At 44.0% G+C, this 18883-nt stretch overlaps 1 protein-coding gene across 1 annotated transcript in view; it reads right to left on the bottom strand.

Moving 5' to 3' along the window:
- Nucleotides 1-5443: 5443 nt before the first annotated feature.
- PYGM (glycogen phosphorylase, muscle associated) overlaps nucleotides 5444-18883 on the bottom strand; it is a 98028-nt gene continuing 84588 nt past the window's right edge. The window contains exon 20 of the mRNA XM_053719986.1: nucleotides 5444-6110. Coding sequence (XP_053575961.1) covers nucleotides 5958-6110 — 153 coding nt within the window. The 3' untranslated portion in view covers nucleotides 5444-5957. The remainder of the gene's footprint in view (nucleotides 6111-18883) is intronic.

Here is an 18883-nt window from a genome sequence, read left to right as displayed (position 1 = left end):
TTCCCTCTCCCTCTGCCTCTCTCTCCTTTCTCTCTCTCCTCTCCTTTTCCTTCTCCCTTTCTCTTTCTCTCTCTCTCTTTCTCTCTCACTCTCTCTCTTTCTCTCTATTTCTTTCTCTCTCTTTTTCTTTCTCTCTTTCTCCGTCTCTCTATTTCTCTCTCTTTCTCTTTCTTTATTTCTCTCTCTCTCTATTTCTCTCTCTCTCTTTCTCTTTCTTTATTTCTCTCTCTCTCCGATCTCTAAGAATAAGATTTATCAATCTTCGAGCAGACAATATTCATTTTGTGAATCTGTCGGCATTTGATCGCAGATTGTGGGGCCCATATGTGGTGGCATTTTGGCTAGAATTGGAGGGGACTCCCCTTAACCATATGGTGGCAGAGAGTGCAGATCAGACAGAACAGCTGGAAGCATCTGGGAAATATCTCACTGCACAGCTGCTGCGTTCTCTGCAAAATAATAACAAGTTTGTGAAGCTGGTGACAGCCAAAGGACTCACCTCTACCCACAGCCTAATGGGTATAACTGGCGCTGATGGGCACTCGCAGGAGCACTGATAATCCTTGTGTTATACCACAAGATATCAGTGCACTATCTTCTGCATTGTGTCTATAGTGTCTATATTTATCTACCTCTCTATGTAAAGTCATAATCTGCCTACTGTACACACATACCTGTGCATTAAGTGTATAGATGGGCATAATCATTATCCAGCACTATTTCAGTCTATAGATGTTCAGCATCACTATGCAGCACAGAGTCCTCCCCTCACCATTAGTGTATAGGCATCTATCATTATTATACAGTGCATTGTATAGATGCCCTGTTGTGTATAAATGTTCATTATCATCACTATAGAGTGACACTTGTGCAAGTCATACAGGTCCCCTAGCCAACAATAGTTCTCCACTGCAAGCTAAAGTGATCTATTGTAGTGATCTATTGTAGGGCTCTCTCTCTCTCTCCTGTAACTCTGTCTCTTTCCCTCTCTCGCCCATATTACTCTTTCCCATCACTCAATCTTTTTCTATCTTTCATAAGTCTCATTCTTTCCCTCTTCCTCAGCTCTTTCCCTCCCACATATCTCTCTTTTCTCTCCCCCTCTCCCCCTTCTCTCACTCCATCTCTCATGCTCTCTCCCTCTCTCCCTATCTTACTCCATCTCTCTCCCTCTCTCTCTCCCCTCCCTCTTACTCCATCTCTCATTCACTCTCTCTCATACTCCATCTCCCATTCTCTCTCCCCCTCTTACTCCATCTCTCATTCTCTCTCTCCCCCCTCTTACTCCATCTCTCATTCTCTCTCCCCCCCCCCTCTTACTACATCTCTCATTCTCTCTCTCCCCCCTCTTACTACATCTCTTATTCTCTCTCCCCCCTCTTACTCCATCTCTCATTCTCTCTCTCCCCCCTTTCTTACTCCATCTCTCATCTCTCTCTCTCTCTCTCTCCCTCCTCCCTTACTCCTCTAAATCTCTATCTCTCTCCCCCTCTTACTCCATCTCTCATTCTCTCTCTCTCTTTCTCCCTCCTCTCTTACTCCTTCTCTCATTATCTATCTCTCTCCCCCTCTTACTCCATCTCTCATTCTCTCTCTCTCCCTCCTCTCTTACTCCTTCTCTCATTATCTATCTCTCCCCCCCCTCTTACTCCATCTCTCTCTCTCTCTCTCTCTCTCTCTCTCTCTATATATATATATATATATATATATATATATATATCCCCCCCTCTTACTCCATCTCTCATTCTCTCTCTCCCTCCTCTCTTACTCCATATCTCTTTCTATTTCTTTCTCTCTCTCTCTCGCTCTCTCTCTCTCTCTCTCTCTCTCTCTCTCTCTCTCATTTCTTACTCCTTCTCTCCTTCTCTCTCCCTCCTCTCTTACTCCATCTCTCATTCTCTCTCTCTCTCTCTCTCTCTCTCTCTCTCTCTCTCCCTCCTCTGTTACTCCTCTCATTCTCTCTCTCCCTCCTCTCTTACTCCATCTCTCATTCTCTCACCCTCCTTTCTTACTCCTCTCATTCTCTCTCTCTCCCTCCTCTCTTACTCCATCTTTCCTTCTCTCGCTCTCTCTCTCTCCCTCCTCTCTTACTCCATCTCTCCTCTCTCTCTCTCTCTCTCTCTCTCTCTCCCCCTCCTCTCTTACTCCTTCTCTCATTCTCTCTCTCTCCCTCCTCTCTTACTCCATCTCTCATTCTCCCTCTCTCTCTCCCCCTCTCTTACTCCCTCTCTCATTCTCTCTCTCCCTCCTCTCTTACTCCATCTCTCCTTCTCTCTCTCTCTTCCTCCTCTCTTACTCCCTCTATCATTCTCCCTCTCCCTCCTCTCTTACTCCATCTCTCTCTCTCTCCCTCCCTCCCTCCTCTTTTACTCCTCTCATTCTCTCTCTCCCCCTCCTATCTTACTCCATCTCTCATTCTCTCCCTCCTCTCTTACTCCTTCTCTCATTATCTATCTCTCTCTCTCCCCCTCTCTTACTCCATCTCTCCTTCTCTCTCTCCCTCCTCTCTTACTCCTTCTCTCATTCTCTCCCTCCTCTCTTACTCCTTCTCTCATTATCTATCTCTCTCTCTCCCCCTCTCTTACTCCATCTCTCCTTCTCTCTCTCCCTCCTCTCTTACTCCTTCTCTCATTCTCTCGCTCTCTCCTTCCCTCATCTTTTACTCCATCTCTAATTCTCTCTCTCTCCCTCTTCTCTCACCCCATCTCTCATTCTCTCTCCCTCCTCTCTTACCCCATCTCTCATTCTCTCTCCCTCCTCTCTCACCCATCTCTCATTCTCTCTTTCTCTCTCTCTCCCTCCTCTCTCACTCCATCTTTCTTTCTCTCTCTCATTGAGGCTTATTTACTAAAGGTCTTGCGGACCTAATCGGACAGTGCGGATCAGGTCCGCAAGACCTCACTGAATGCGGAGAGCATTACGCTCTCCGTATTCAGCATTGCACCAGTGGCTCACAAGAGCTGCTGGTGCAACGCCGCCCCCTGCAGACTCGTGGCCAATGGGCCGCCAGCAGGGAGGTGTCAATCAACCTGATCGTACTCGATTGGGTTGAATTCCGCCAATTCCTTTCCGCCTGCTCAGAGCAGGCGGACAGAGTTATGGAGCAGCGGTCTTTGTGACCGTTGCTTCATAACTGCTGTTTCTGGAGATTCTGAAGACTCGCCAGAAACAGGGGCCCACAAGCTCCGTTCAGAGCTTGATAAATGGGCCCCTCTATCTCTAATTCTCTCTCTCTCCCTCCTCTCTCCCTCCATCTTTCTTTTTCTCTCTCTCTATCTCTCTTCTCTCTCTCTTTCTCTCTCTCATTCTCTCTCTCTCTTCTCATTCTCTGTCTATCTCTCACTCTCGTCCCCATGTCTTACAGTTTATACCAAGCCTCCATCTTCCCCAGTTCTTTTTGTCTCTCACGCCTCCCCCTTGTCTAGCTCCTTCTGTAAATATATCTGTTTTTTATTCTTCCTCTCTGGCTTTATTAATTTGCCACTTTGCTATATGACTGTGGTGTATTCCTCAGACATTGTTTACCACAGAGGGGGCAATTGTGTGTAAGGACAGAGGAGCTAAGAGTGTGCCCCCTCCCATACTGTGTGGGAGCGTCTGTATTAATAGCTCATGGGAAAGGTCATTGTAGGAATCTGCCTCCCTGTTTTGCTATTTCCTTTCCCCCATCTGACATCTGCAGCACTTTGGGAGGGGAGGGGTTAAGGAATGCCCTGTTGAATTCTGTCTGGAGAAGAGTTAATTGATGCACTTGGCCACTCTGGCAGGATAAGTGATGATCATAGAGGCACTGGGAGAAGTTATTTAGAGTAAGGTCTGGAAAGAAAGGGTTAAATATCACTGGAGCACAGGAGAGGTTGCATTGCACTTAGCAGATGTTCTGCGATTAAAGGGTTAAGGGTGTCTGTGAGTTTAGGTGGGAGATGGGTTACACGAGACTAAGGAGGATGCACAAGAAATGAGACAGGTGTTTCTAAAGGGATTTATAATAGGCTATGGAACATTCTGCTGTGGTTTTAGTGAAAGAGCAGATTGCAGGGTTAAGTGACACTGTGCAGCGTTCTGGCCTGAGAGCGGTTAGGTGACTAGGCTCTTACCTGAAAGCATCTAAACAGGGAATGGCTGCAACCAAGGGGTTACATTATTCTACAGTACTTGGGTAAAAAAAAGGGGTTAAATGTGATTATAGGGGTCCTTAGTCAGGACACTGGTAGAGATAAGCAAGGAACAGTACAGAGCTCTGGTAAAAGAATGGAGAAATTATGTTATGCTGAGTACTGGCAGGAAAGGGGTTACTTAGGTGTTAGGTATGAATCTGTGCTGTGGAGAGCTCTTGCATGAAAGGGTTAAAGGGCGTGGAACATTCTAATAAGAGGGGTTAAAGAACAATATCCATGTCTCCGGCAGGAGAGAAGTTAAATAACATGTAGGACTCTGGTAGGAGAGGGATTATGTGAAAATATGCAGGGCTTTAGCAGGAGAGGGGTTAAATAGCACTATATATAAGATGGCAAAATAGGGGTTAAGGGATTTTATGCAAACATTGCCAGGTAAGGGGATTAAAGAACACTGTGTAAATATCTGGCAGCAGAGGGGTTAAAAAGACACTGCGTAAAGATCTGTCAGAAGAGGGGGTCAAATACACTATATAGATCTGGCAGGAGAGAGGTTAACAGACACTATAAAAAAGATCTGGCAAGGGAAGGGTTAAGTGAAGCTGTGTAGACATTTGGAAGGTGAGAGGTTAAAGGACACTGTGCAAGCCTCCAGCAGGAGAGAGGTTAACCCTGAAGGACACTATGTAAAGATCTGACAATAGAGGGGTTAAAAAAACACTATATAAAGATCTGGCAGGAGAGAGGTTAACAGACACTATATAAAGATCTGGCAGGAGAGAGGTTAACAGACACTATATAAAGATCTGGCAGGAGAGAGGTTAACAGACACTATATAAAGATCTGGCAGGAGAGAGGTTAACAGACACTATATAAAGATCTGGCAGGAGAGAGGTTAACAGACACTATATAAAGATCTGTCAGGAGAGAGGTTAACAGACACTATATAAAGATCTGGCAGGAGAGAGGTTAACAGACACTATATAAAGATCTGGCAGGAGAGAGGTTAACAGACACTATATAAAGATCTGGCAGGAGAGAGGTTAACAGACACTATATAAAGATCTGGCAGGAGAGAGGTTAACAGACACTATATAAAGTTTTGTCAGGAGAGAAGAGTTTAATGGTGTTATGCAGAACACTGGCAGATGAAAGCTTCACAACTCCAGCAGGAAAGGGGTTAAGTGATGCACCAACAAGAATAACACTGACAGCCGGAATCGGATATTTATTATGTCCTGGGAGGAAGAGTGAGGGAAGTGTGCAAGAGACAGATAAAGACAGAGGTGGTGCTTCATGCTCACCAAAATAACCAAATGAAACAGACCTTGTTACTTATCTTGTGCTTTTATTAAATACAATAAGTCACTTTGAGGGAGACTTCCCAAGGCATTGATCATAGACACTATTTAGCCTGGAAGTATAGGTAGATACTCAGCATCATTATACAAACCTTCCATTCTTACAAAGCCAAATATGTGGCACAAGTTTGGGTACAGGGAGTGGACATATTTGAGGGCCGGGTATGAGTATTGTGTTCCTCTGACCCTAGCGGACGAGTGAATGAGAGAAACTCTTCCTGCGGGGTGGTGGAAGTGGGATCAAATTGTATGAGGGCAAGAGGGGACCTTCTGTTGACTTGTGGAGGGAAAGCAACTTGTGCTTCCGCGGTGGTGGGATAGGTGTAATTCTGGCGTGAAGAGGTTCAAATAGGCAAATGTTATTGGGACACGTATATGAGTGGCGTTTGGATGCTCCACAACCCATGACCCTTGAATTGCGTCGCGGAGGAGGCAAGGGCGGATGGTTCTGAAGGTGATCCACTGGCAAGGGATAAAGGAGTCACTCTCTAGAGACATCAGGGGGTGGGATTATCAAACTGCTGGGCTCTACACCCCAGATTTCACGTGCGTATTGAGCGATTGTCCTGTCACTGGAGAACTTCCCAGAACCAGCAATGTTATGGATCACCTTTTTAGTCCATTCTTTAGGGTTCTGCGGACATGAAATAAAAAAAAGAGAGATGGGGCATGATGAAACAACAGTGTTTGGGGCAAACAGCGAGACATGCGAAATATAGCCAATACTGAGTATTAATTAAATAAATTACCTGAACAAAGTTCCTTTTGTCTTAACCCATGGTTCTTTCTGATGTACCTACCTAGCTACAAACCTCAATTCCAATCCATCAGATTTTCTATGCAAAGCCTATTTCATGGACTTTCGTTGGGCTTTCAAATTCTAATCCATTTCAATGCATTTGAATGCCCAAAATAACAAACTTATCACGTTTTCAAATATTTTCATACTGCCCCATATCTTACATGGGTCTAATTCAACAGCAGTCTGAAAATCTATCAGGAAACCCTCTTCCAAGCGTTTTTTCACCGGGTTCTTAGCTGTATGCACGGGCCGGGTTGTTCTCAAGTTTAAAGTTCCTACCCATGTTCGGCTCACAATAATTCATATATTTTACTTTTAATAAAAAGTGAAAAATATAATTTAAAGGGATGTGAAACCCAAATTTTTTATTTTATGATTTAGAAAGAGCATGGCATTTTAAACAACTTTCCAATTTACTTCAATTATCTGTTTTGATTTATTCTCTTGGTATCCTTTGTTAAAAAAACATATCTAAATAGGCTCAGTAGCGTCTAATTGGTGGCTGCACATAGATGCCTCGTGTGATTGGCTCACCCTTCTGCATTGCTATTTCTTCAACAAAGGATATCTAAAGAATGAAGCAAATTAAATCATAGAAGTAAAACAATATTTTAATGAAACATTTCCATTGCTGTTCACAAATATTTGAAACTGTGAATCAATGAGAGAAATATCTTCAACTCTGATTTCATCTAGAAACATAGGCCTAGATTTGGAGTTTGGCGGTAAAAGGGCTGTTAACGCTCCGCGGGCTTTTTTCTGGCCGCACCATAAAATTAACTCTGGTATCGAGAGTTCAAACAAATGCTGCGTTAGGCTCCAAAAAAGGAGCGTAGAGCATTTTTACCGCAAATGCAACTCTCGATACCAGAGTTGCTTACGGACGCGGCCGGCCTCAAAAACGTGCTCGTGCACGATTCTCCCATAGGAAACAATGGGGCTGTTTGAGCTGAAAAAAAAACCTAACACCTGCAAAAAAGCAGCGTTCAGCTCCTAATGCAGCCCCATTGTTTCCTATGGGGAAACACTTCCTACGTCTGCACCTAACACTCTAACATGTACCCCGAGTCTAAACACCCCTAGCCTTACACTTATTAACCCCTAATCTGCCGCCCCCGCTATCGCTGACCCCTGCATATTTTTTTTAACCCCTAATCTGCCGCTCCGTAAACCGCTGCAACCTACGTTATCCCTATGTACCCCTAATCTGCTGCCCTAACATCGCCGACCCCTATATTATATTTATTAACCCCTAATCTGCCCCCCTCAACGTCGCCGACACCTGCCTACACTTATTAACTCCTAATCTGCCGAGCGGACCTGAGCGCTACTATAATAAAGTTATTAACCCCTAATCCGCCTCACTAACCCTATCATAAATAGTATTAACCCCTAATCTGCCCTCCCTAACATCGCCGACACCTACCTTCAATTATTAACCCCTAATCTTCCGAGCGGAGCTCACCGCTATTCTAATAAATGTATTAACCCCTAACGCTAAGTCTAACCCTAACACTAACACCCCCATAACTTAAATATAATTTACATCTAACGAAATAAATGAACTCTTATTAAATAAATGATTCCTATTTAAAGCTAAATACTTACCTGTAAAATAAATCCTAATATAGCTACAATATAAATTATAATTACATTGTAGCTATTTTAGGATTAATATTTATTTTACAGGCAACTTTGTAATTATTTTAACCAGGTACAATAGCTATTAAATAGTTAAGAATTATTTAATAGTTACCTAGTTAAAATAATAACAAATTTACCTGTAAAATAAATCCTAACCTAAGATATAATTAAACCTAACACTACCCTATCAATAAAATAATTAAATAAACTACCTACAATTACCTACAATTAACCTAACACTACACTATCAATAAATTAATTAAACACAATTGCTACAAATAAATACAATTAAATAAACTAGCTAAAGTACAAAAAATAAAAAAGAACTAAGTTACAAAAAATAAAAAAATATTTACAAACATAAGAAAAATATTACAACAATTTTAAACTAATTACACCTACTCTAAGCCCCCTAATAAAATAACAAAGACCCCCAAAATAAAAAATTCCCTACCCTATTCTAAATTAAAAAAGTTACAAGCTCTTTTACCTTACCAGCCCTGAACAGGGCCCTTTGCGGGGCATGCCCCAAGAATTTCAGCTCTTTTGCCTGTAAAAGAATAAATACAATACCCCCCCCAACATTACAACCCACCACCCACATACCCCTAATCTAACCCAAACCCCCCTTAAATAAACCTAACACTAAGCCCCTGAAGATCTTCCTACCTTGTCTTCACCATACCAGGTTCACCGATCCGTCCTGGCTCCAACATCTTCATCCAACCCAAGCGGGGGTTGGCGATCCATCATCCGGTGCTGAAGAGGTCCAGAAGAGGCTCCAAAGTCTTCCTCCTATCCGGCAAGAAGAGGACATCCGGACCGGCAAACATCTTCTCCAAGCGGCATCTTCGATCTTCTTCCATCCGGTGCGGAGCGGGTCCATCTTGAAGCAGGCGACGCGGATCCATCCTCTTCTTCCGTTGTCTCCCGACTAATGACGGTTCCTTTAAGGGACGTCATCCAAGATGGCGTCCCTTGAATTCCGATTGGCTGATAGGATTCTATCAGCCAATCGGAATTAAGGTAGGAATTTTCTGATTGGCTGATGGAATCAGCCAATCAGAATCAAGTTCAATCCGATTGGCTGATCCAATCAGCCAATCAGATTGAGCTCGCATTCTATTGGCTGTTCCGATCAGCCAATAGAATGCGAGCTCAATCTGATTGGCTGATTGGATCAGCCAATCGGATTGAACTTTATTCTGATTGGCTGATTCCATCAGCCAATCAGAAAATTCCTACCTTAATTCCGATTGGCTGATAGAATCCTATCAGCCAATCGGAATTCGAGGGACGCCATCTTGGATGACGTCCCTTAAAGGAACCGTCATTAGTCGGGAGACAACGGAAGAAGAGGATGGATCCGCGTCGCCTGCTTCAAGATGGACCCGCTCCGCACCGGATGGAAGAAGATCGAAGATGCCGCTTGGAGAAGATGTTTGCCGGTCCGGATGTCCTCTTCTTGCCGGATAGGAGGAAGACTTTGGAGCCTCTTCTGGACCTCTTCAGCACCGGATGATGGATCGCCAACCCCCGCTTGGGTTGGATGAAGATGTTGGAGCCAGGACGGATCGGTGAACCTGGTATGGTGAAGACAAGGTAAGAAGATCTTCAGGGGCTTAGTGTTAGGTTTATTTAAGGGGGGTTTGGGTTAGATTAGGGGTATGTGGGTGGTGGGTTGTAATGTTGGGGGGGGGGGTATTGTATTTATTCTTTTACAGGCAAAAGAGCTGAAATTCTTGGGGCATGCCCCGCAAAGGGCCCTGTTCAGGGCTGGTAAGGTAAAAGAGCTTGTAACTTTTTTAATTTAGAATAGGGTAGGGAATTTTTTATTTTGGGGGGCTTTGTTATTTTATTAGGGGGCTTAGAGTAGGTGTAATTAGTTTAAAATTGTTGTAATATTTTTCTTATGTTTGTAAATATTTTTTTATTTTTTGTAACTTAGTTCTTTTTTATTTTTTGTACTTTAGCTAGTTTATTTAATTGTATTTATTTGTAGCAATTGTGTTTAATTAATTTATTGATAGTGTAGTGTTAGGTTAATTGTAGGTAATTGTAGGTAGTTTATTTAATTATTTTATTGATAGGGTAGTGTTAGGTTTAATTATATCTTAGGTTAGGATTTATTTTACAGGTAAATTTGTTATTATTTTAACTAGGTAACTATTAAATAGTTCTTAACTATTTAATAGTTATTGTACCTAGTTAAAATAAATACCAAGTTGCCTGTAAAATAAATATTAATCCTAAAATAGCTATAATATAATTATAATTTATATTGTAGCTATATTAGGATTTATTTTACAGGTAAGTATTTAGCTTTAAATAGGAATAATTTATTTAATAAGAGTTAATTTATTTCGTTAGATGTAAATTATATTTAAGTTAGGGGGGTGTTAGTGTTAGGGTTAGACTTAGCTTTAGGGGTTAATACATTTATTAGAATAGCGGTGAGCTCCGGTCGTCAGATTAGGGGTTAATAATTGAAGTTAGGTGTCGGCGATGTTAGGGAGGGCAGATTAGGGGTTAATACTATTTATTATAGGGTTAGTGAGGCGGGTTAGGGGTTAATAACTTTATTATAGTAGCGCTCAGGTCCGCTCGGCAGATTAGGGGTTAATAAGTGTAGGCAGGTGTCGGCGACATTGAGGGGGGCAGATTAGGGGTTAATAAATATAATATAGGGGTCGGCGGTGTTAGGGGTAGCAGATTAGGGGTACATAGGGATAACGTAGGTGGCGGCGCTTTGCGGTCGGAAGATTAGGGGTTAATTATTTTAAGTAGCTGGCGGCGACGTTGTGGGGGGCAGGTTAGGGGTTAATAAATGTAATACAGGGGTCGGCGGGGTTAGGGGCAGCAGATTAGGGGTACATAAGGATAACGTAGGTGGCGGTCGGCAGATTAGGGGTTAAAAATTTTAATCGAGTGGTGGCGATGTGGGGGGAGCTCGGTTTAGGGGTACATAGGTAGTTTATGGGTGTTAGTGTACTTTAGAGCACAATAGTTAAGAGCTTTATGAACCGGCGTTAGCCCAGAAAGCTCTTAACTCCTGCTATTTTCAGGCGGCTGGAGTTTTGTCGTTAGAGCTCTAACGCTCACTTCAGAAACGACTCTAAATACCAGCGTTAGAAAGATCCCATTGAAAAGATAGGATACGCAAATAGCGTAGGGGGATCTGCGGTATGGAAAAGTCGCGGCTGAAAAGTGAGCGTTAGACCCTTTAATCACTGACTCCAAATACCAGCGGGCTGCCAAAACCAGCGTTAGGAGCCTCTAACGCTGGTTTTGACGGCTACCGCCGAACTCCAAATCTAGGCCATAGTGACTGACCAACACTTATTAAAGGGACATGAAACCCAAAATGATCTTTCACTTTTTAGATAGAGAATACAATTTACTTCTAGTGTCACATTTACTTTGTTCTCATGTAATCCTTTGTTGAAGAGATACCTAGGTAGGTAGCGTGCACATGCCTGAATCACTACATGACAGGAAATAGTGCAAAACTGCCGCCATATAGTACTGCAGACACGTGCACACTCCTGAGCTTAACATTCTGCATTTCAACAAAGGATAAGAAGGAAACAAAGAAAAATTGATAATAGAAGTAAATTAGAAAGTTGATAAAACTGTATCCTCTATCTCATGAAAGGAAACTGTGGGTTTTATGCCCCGTTAAGTGAAACAACTAATTGATATATTTCTGGTCATATCTACCTGAAGTTAAACGTAACAGTCACTATCTATTTAAAGGTATTTATATTACTTTTATATCATTCTAAATATTTACTCACTGTTAGCAATAGCTTAAAACATCATATTCTAAAGTCAAACCTGACTCTGGAAACTAGTATTGTTCTAAAGCTCTCTTCTGTGTGTGTCACTGTGTCACCTGCAGTGTGAGGGACACTCATAGCCCCTCCTGTCTGTGTCACTGTGTCACCTGCAGTGTGAGACACACTCATTGTCCCCTCCTGTCTGTGTCACTGTGTCACCTGCAGTGTGAGACACACTCATTGTCCCCTCCTGTCTGTGTCACTGTGTCACCTGCAGTGTGAGGGACACTCATAGCCCCCTCCTGTCTATGTCACTGTGTCACCTGCAGTGTGAGGGACACTCATAGCCCCTCCTGTCTGTGTCACTGTGTCACCTGCAGTGTGAGGGACACTCATAGCCCCTCCTGTCTGTGTCACTGTGTCACCTGCAGTGTGAGACACACTCATAGCCCCCTCCTGTCTATGTCACTGTGTCACCTGTAGTGTGAGAGACACACTAATAGCTCCCTCCTGTCTGTGTCACTGTGTCACCTGCAGTGTGAGAGACACACTCATAGCTCCCTCCTGTCTGTGTCACTGTGTCATCTGCAGTGTGAGAGACACACTCATAGCCCCCTCCTGTCTATGTCACTGTGTCACCTGCAGTGTGAGAGACACACTCATAGCTCCCTCCTGTCTGTGTCACTGTGTCATCTGCAGTGTGAGGGACACTCATAGCCCCTCCTGTCTGTGTCACTGTGTCACCTGCAGTGTGAGAGACACACTAATAGCCCCCTCCTGTCTGTGTCACTGAGTCATCTGCAGTGTGAGGGACACTCATAGCCCCTCCTGTCTGTGTCACTGTGTCACCTGCAGTGTGAGACACACTCATAGCCCCTCCTGTCTGTGTCACTGTGTCACCTGCAGTGTGAGACACACTCATAGCCCCTCCTGTCTGTGTCACTGTGTCACCTGCAGTGTGAGACACACTCATAGCCCCCTCCTGTCTATGTCACTGTGTCACCTGTAGTGTGAGAGACACACTCATAGCCCCCTCCTGTCTATGTCACTGTGTCACCTGTAGTGTGAGATACACACTCATAGCCCCCTCCTGTCTATGTCACTGTGTCACCTGCAGTGTGAGAGACAAACTCATAGCTCCCTCCTGTCTGTGTCACTGTGTCACCTACAGTGTTAGGGACACACTAATAGCTCCCTCCTGTCTGTGTCACTGTGTCACCTGCAGTGTGAGAGACACACTCATAGCCCCCTCCTGTCTGTGTCACTGTGTTATCTGCAGTGTGAGGGACACACTCATAGCCCCTCCTGTCTGTGTCACTGTGTCACCTGCAGTGTGAGGGACAAACTCATAGCTCCCTCCTGTCTGTATCACTGTGTCACTTGCAGTGTGAGGTACACACTCATAGCCCCCTCCTGTCTGTGTCACTGTGTCACCTGCAGTGTGAGAGACAAACTCATAGCTCCCTCCTGTCTGTGTCACTGTGTCACCTACAGTGTTAGGGACACACTAATAGCTCCCTCCTGTCTGTGTCACTGTGTCACCTGCAGTGTGAGAGACACACTCATAGCCCCCTCCTGTCTATGTCACTGTGTCACCTGTAGTGTGAGAGACACACTCATAGCCCCCTCCTGTCTGTGTCACTGTGTCACCTGCAGTGTGAGAGACACACTCATAGCCCCCTCCTGTCTGTGTCACTATGTCACCTGCAGTGTGAGAGACAAACTCATAGCTCCCTCCTGTCTGTGTCACTGTGTCACCTACAGTGTTAGGGACACACTAATAGCTCCCTCCTGTCTGTGTCACTGTGTCACCTGCAGTGTGAGAGACACACTCATAGCCCCCTCCTGTCTGTGTCACTGTGTCACCTGCAGTGAGAGGGACACACTCATAGCACCCTCCTGTCTATGTAACTGTGTCACCTTATACAGGTAATAAGGGAGGCGCTAAGAAAAGCCAAAGGTATCAAGCACTTAAAATTTAATAAAAACACATAAGCATACAATAACATATGTATAGGGGACGTCTCCCCAAAACGAAATACTAATAAATAAAAACTAAAATACTAAAAGATGCAATTGATAAAACTTCCACAGATTTAAAACCATATAATTTGTAAAGAGCAGTCCCAATCAGTTCGTTTTAGTAGGGTCAGATAGAAATGTCTTTACTCCATATAAAATGTAACTGAGTCTGTGGTCAGCGTCTCACTAGTCAAATACCACCAAGCTGCCAAATTGATAGAGCAATAGCTGCCAAACAGTGTAAGTGGATAATAATATACTTGCAATTCCAAAGTTCTCTTACTGTGTAAGATATCACTTTAGCAGAACATTCAGCCGTGTACTTTACCAGATCCTTATCCGTGAAGTAGATGTCTTTTCCCCTCGCCCGGTATTCACCTCGAGCGGGGCCGACTGAAACTTTCCGGCGTCTGACGTCACTGAAAGATGTTCCGGTTAGGAGAAGAAGCCGATTCCTGCGCTTACTTCTATGACCTGTAGTCACGGTCCTCTCAGATGAGCCCTGCACTTAGTGCTTATAGCACGCAAGGGATTGGATACTGGGCAAAGTGAAGGATATCCCAGAAATGCTGCCAAACACAAGTCCTACAGATGATTTACTCCTATTTAGGAGAAGATAGTTCCAAAATGTATAACCCGGGTTATTAAGTAGGAATTTTAAATCCCTAGTATTACCATGGTGAACTTCCTTAAAGTGCTTATATAAATGTGTGTCCTCTTTTTCTTTTTCTATACAAAGAATCTTAAAATCAATAGTTTGGGTGAAGATATCACGATAAAGGGAATTATTAGATGCACTCATAAGAATGTCATATATGTATTGAAATGCACATGCAACTTGTTCTATTTCGGAGAAACCAAGAGGAGTCTCCGGGATAGAATAAGAGAACACCTTCTTTGTATAGAAAAAGAAAAAGAGGACACACATTTATATAAGGACTTTAAGGAAGTTCACCATGGTAATACTAGGGATTTAAAATATTGGGGTATTCTTAAAATAAACAATCATTGGAGAGGTGGTAATATTGAAAAAAACCCTCCTTATAAGGGAAGCAGAATATATCTATAAGTATGACACCCTATATCCTAAGGGATTAAATTCTGAATTAGATCTCTCTCCCTTTTTATTTGAATGATTAATTATTTTAAATTTTATTACACATGTATAGTTGTTAGATTATTTTCTTCACTTGTAAGATTATATATTAACTTTGCACTTTATTATGAGAATTATGTAATTTTATTCAGTTAGCACATTTTATGGTATACTCATGTATTTACATTTGATATATTTACACAGTTTTTTATTAGGAAGCCTTTGAGCCAATTTGTAGTGATATATGTAATAAAAATTTGTTATATATCTCTTATTAATCACATATAGATTCTCCGTTAAATATTTATGAATATTCTATTTATTATTCTATTGCGGTCCTTTTTCTGGTACAACTGCGAGGTCCCTTTAGTAGCAAGATTGTGTGATTTCATTTAAAAGGTCAGAAGAGAAAAATACCACCTTAAAAAGAAGTTGCTACTGAAAGTCAAATACCACCTTAAAGCAAATCTGCTAATTGAAACCACCACCAATCAGACTGAATGATACCCCTTTAAATAAGGTCATTCACACTTGCCACCACTATCTTGATAAAGCCCATAGGAGGGCGAAACGCGTCGTATGTGTTGGCAGTGTTGGCAGTGTTGTTGTTTTTATTTCTGTGACAACAATCTACATATCTTTTGATTCCTACTTAATAACCCGGGTTATACATTTTGGAACTATCTTCTCCTAAATAGGAGTAAATCATCTGTAGGACTTGTGTTTGGCAGCATTTCTGGGATATCCTTCACTTTGCCCAGTATCCAATCCCTTGCGTGCTATAAGCACTAAGTGCAGGGCTCATCTGAGAGGACCGTGACAACAGGTCATAGAAGTAAGCGCAGGAATCGGCTTCTTCTCCTAACCGGAACATCTTTCAGTGACGTCAGACGCCGGAAAGTTTCAGTCGGCCCCGCTCGAGGTGAATACCGGGCGAGGGGAAAAGACATCTACTTCACGGATAAGGATCTGGTAAAGTACACGGCTGAATGTTCTGCTAAAGTGATATCTTACACAGTAAGAGAACTTTGGAATTGCAAGTATATTATTATCCACTTACACTGTTTGGCAGCTATTGCTCTATCAATTTGGCAGCTTGGTGGTATTTGACTAGTGAGACGCTGACCACAGACTCAGTTACATTTTATATGGAGTAAAGACATTTCTATCTGACCCTACTAAAACGAACTGATTGGGACTGCTCTATACAAATTATATGGTTTTAAATCTGTGGAAGTTTTATCAATTGCATCTTTTAGTATTTTAGTTTTTATTTATTAGTATTTCGTTTTGGGGAGACGTCCCCTATACATATGTTATTGTATGCTTATGTGTTTTTATTAAATTTTAAGTGCTTGATACCTTTGGCTTTTCTTAGCGCCTCCCTTATTACCTGTATATTTTCTCTCTTATTTTAGACAACTGTAGGGATATTTGTCTTTTTAAGGGGGTGTTTGGTTATCGATTTGGCCTAGCGCACCTTTCTCTCCCCTTTATTTTACATTAACTGTGTCACCTGTAGTGTGAGAGACACACTCATAGCCCCCTCCTGTCTGTGTCACTGTGTCACCTGCAGTGTGAGAGACACACTCATAGCCCCCTCCTGTCTGTGTCACTGTGTCACCTGCAGTGTGAGAGACAAACTCATAGCTCCCTCCTGTCTGTGTCACTGTGTCACCTACAGTGTTAGGGACATACTAATAGCTCCCTCCTGTCTGTGTCACTGTGTCACCTGCAGTGTGAGAGACACACTCATAGCCCCCTCCTGTCTGTGTCACTGTGTCACCTGCAGTGTGAGAGACAAACTCATAGCTCCCTCCTGTCTGTGTCACTGTGTCACCTACAGTGTTAGGGACACACTAATAGCTCCCTCCTGTCTGTGTCACTGTGTCACCTGCAGTGTGAGAGACACACTAATAGCTCCCTCCTGGCTGTGTCACTGTATCACCTGCAGTGAGAGAGACACACTCATAGCTCCCTCCTGTCTGTGTCACTGTGTCACCTGCAGTGTGAGGGACACACTCATAGCCCCCTCCTGTCTATGTCACTGTGTCACCTGTAGTGTGAGAGACACACTCATAGCCCCCTCCTGTCTGTGTCACTGTGTCACCTGCAGTGTGAGAGACAAACTCATAGCTCCCTCCTGTCTGTGTCACTGTGTCACCTGCAGTATGAGAGACACACTCATAGCCCCCTCCTGTCTGTGTCACTGTGTCACCTGCAGTGTGAGAGACACACTAATAGCTCCCTCCTGGCTGTGTCACTGTATCACCTGCAGTGAGAGAGACACACTCATAGCTCCCTCCTGTCTGTGTCACTGTGTCACCTGCAGTGTGAGACACACTCATAGCCCCCTCCTGTCTTTGTCACTGTGTCACCTGCAGTGTGAGACACACTCATAGCCCCCTCCTGTCTGTGTCACTGTGTCACCTGCAGTGAGAGACACACTAATAGCTCCCTCCTGTCTGTGTAACTGTGTCACCTGCAGTGTCAGGGACACACTCATAGCCCCCTCCTGTCTGTGTCACTGTGTCACCTGCAGTGTGAGACACACTCATAGCCCCCTCCTGTCTGTGTCACTGTGTCACCTGCAGTGTGAGACACACTCATAGCCCCCTCCTGTCTTTTTCACTGTGTCACCTGCAGTGTGAGAGACACACTCATAGCTCCCTCCTGTCTGTGTCACCTGCAGTGTTAGAGACACACTCATAGCTCCCTCCTGTCTGTGTCACTGTGTCACCTACAGTGTGAGGGACACACTAATAGCTCCCTCATGTCTGTGTCACTGTGTCACCTGCATTGTGAGACACACTCATAGCTCCATCCTGTCTGTGTCACTGTGTCACCTGCAGTATGAGGGACACACTCAAAGCCCCCTCCTGTCTGTGTCACTGTGTCACCTGCATTGTGAGGGACACACTCATAGGTCCCTCCTGTCTGTATCACTTTGTCACCTGCAGTGTGAGGGACACTCATAGCTCCCTCCTGTCTGTGTCACTGAGTCACCTGCAGTGTGTGGGACACTCATAGCTCCCTCCTGTCTGTGTCACTGAGTCACCTGCAGTGTGAGACACACACTAATAGCTCCCTCCTGTCTGTGTCACTGTGTCACCTGCAGTGTGAGAGACAAACTCATAGCTCCCTCCTGTCTGTATCACTGTGTCACCTGCAGTGTGAGGGACACTCATAGCTCCCTCCTGTCTGTGTCACTGAGTCACCTGCAGTGTGAGACACACTCATAGCCCCTCCTGTCTGTGTCACTGTGTCACCTGCAGTTTAAGAGACACACTCATAGCCCCCTCCTGTCTGTGTCACTGTGTCACCTGCAGTTTAAGAGACACACTCATAGCCCCCTCCTGTCTGTGTCACTGTGTCACCTGTAGTATGAGAGACACAATCATAGCTCCCTCCTGTCTGTGTCACTGTGTCACCTGCAGTTTAAGAGACACACTCATAGCCCCCTCCTGTCTGTGTCACTGTGTCACCTGCAGTTTAAGAGACACACTCATAGCCCCCTCCTGTCTGTGTCACTGTGTCACCTGCAGTTTAAGAGACACACTCATAGTCCCCTCCTGTCTGTGTCACTGTGTCACCTGTAGTATGAGAGTCACGCTCATAGCTCCCTCCTGTCTGTGTCACTGTGTCACCTGCAGTTTAAGAGACACACTCATAGCCCCCTCCTGTCTGTGTCACTGTGTCACCTGCAGTTTAAGAGACACACTCATAGCCCCCTCCTGTCTGTGTCACTGTGTCACCTGCAGTTTAAGAGACACACTCATAGTCCCCTCCTGTCTGTGTCACTGTGTCACCTGTAGTATGAGAGACACGCTCATAGCTCCCTCCTGTCTGTGTCACTGTGTCACCTGCAGTTTAAGAGACACACTCATAGCCCCCTCCTGTCTGTGTCACTGTGTCACCTGCCGTTTAAGAGACACACTCATAGCCCCCTCCTGTCTGTGTCACTGTGTCACCTGCAGTTTAAGAGACACACTCATAGTCCCCTCCTGTCTGTGTCACTGTGTCACCTGTAGTATGAGAGACACGCTCATAGCTCTCTCCTGTCT

The sequence above is a fragment of the Bombina bombina genome, chromosome 7 (assembly GCF_027579735.1).
Source record: "Bombina bombina isolate aBomBom1 chromosome 7, aBomBom1.pri, whole genome shotgun sequence".
In the NCBI taxonomy this organism is placed as follows: domain Eukaryota; kingdom Metazoa; phylum Chordata; class Amphibia; order Anura; family Bombinatoridae; genus Bombina; species Bombina bombina.
The sequence above is the reverse complement of the archived record's forward strand: the minus strand, read 5'-3'. Positions and strand labels throughout refer to the sequence as shown.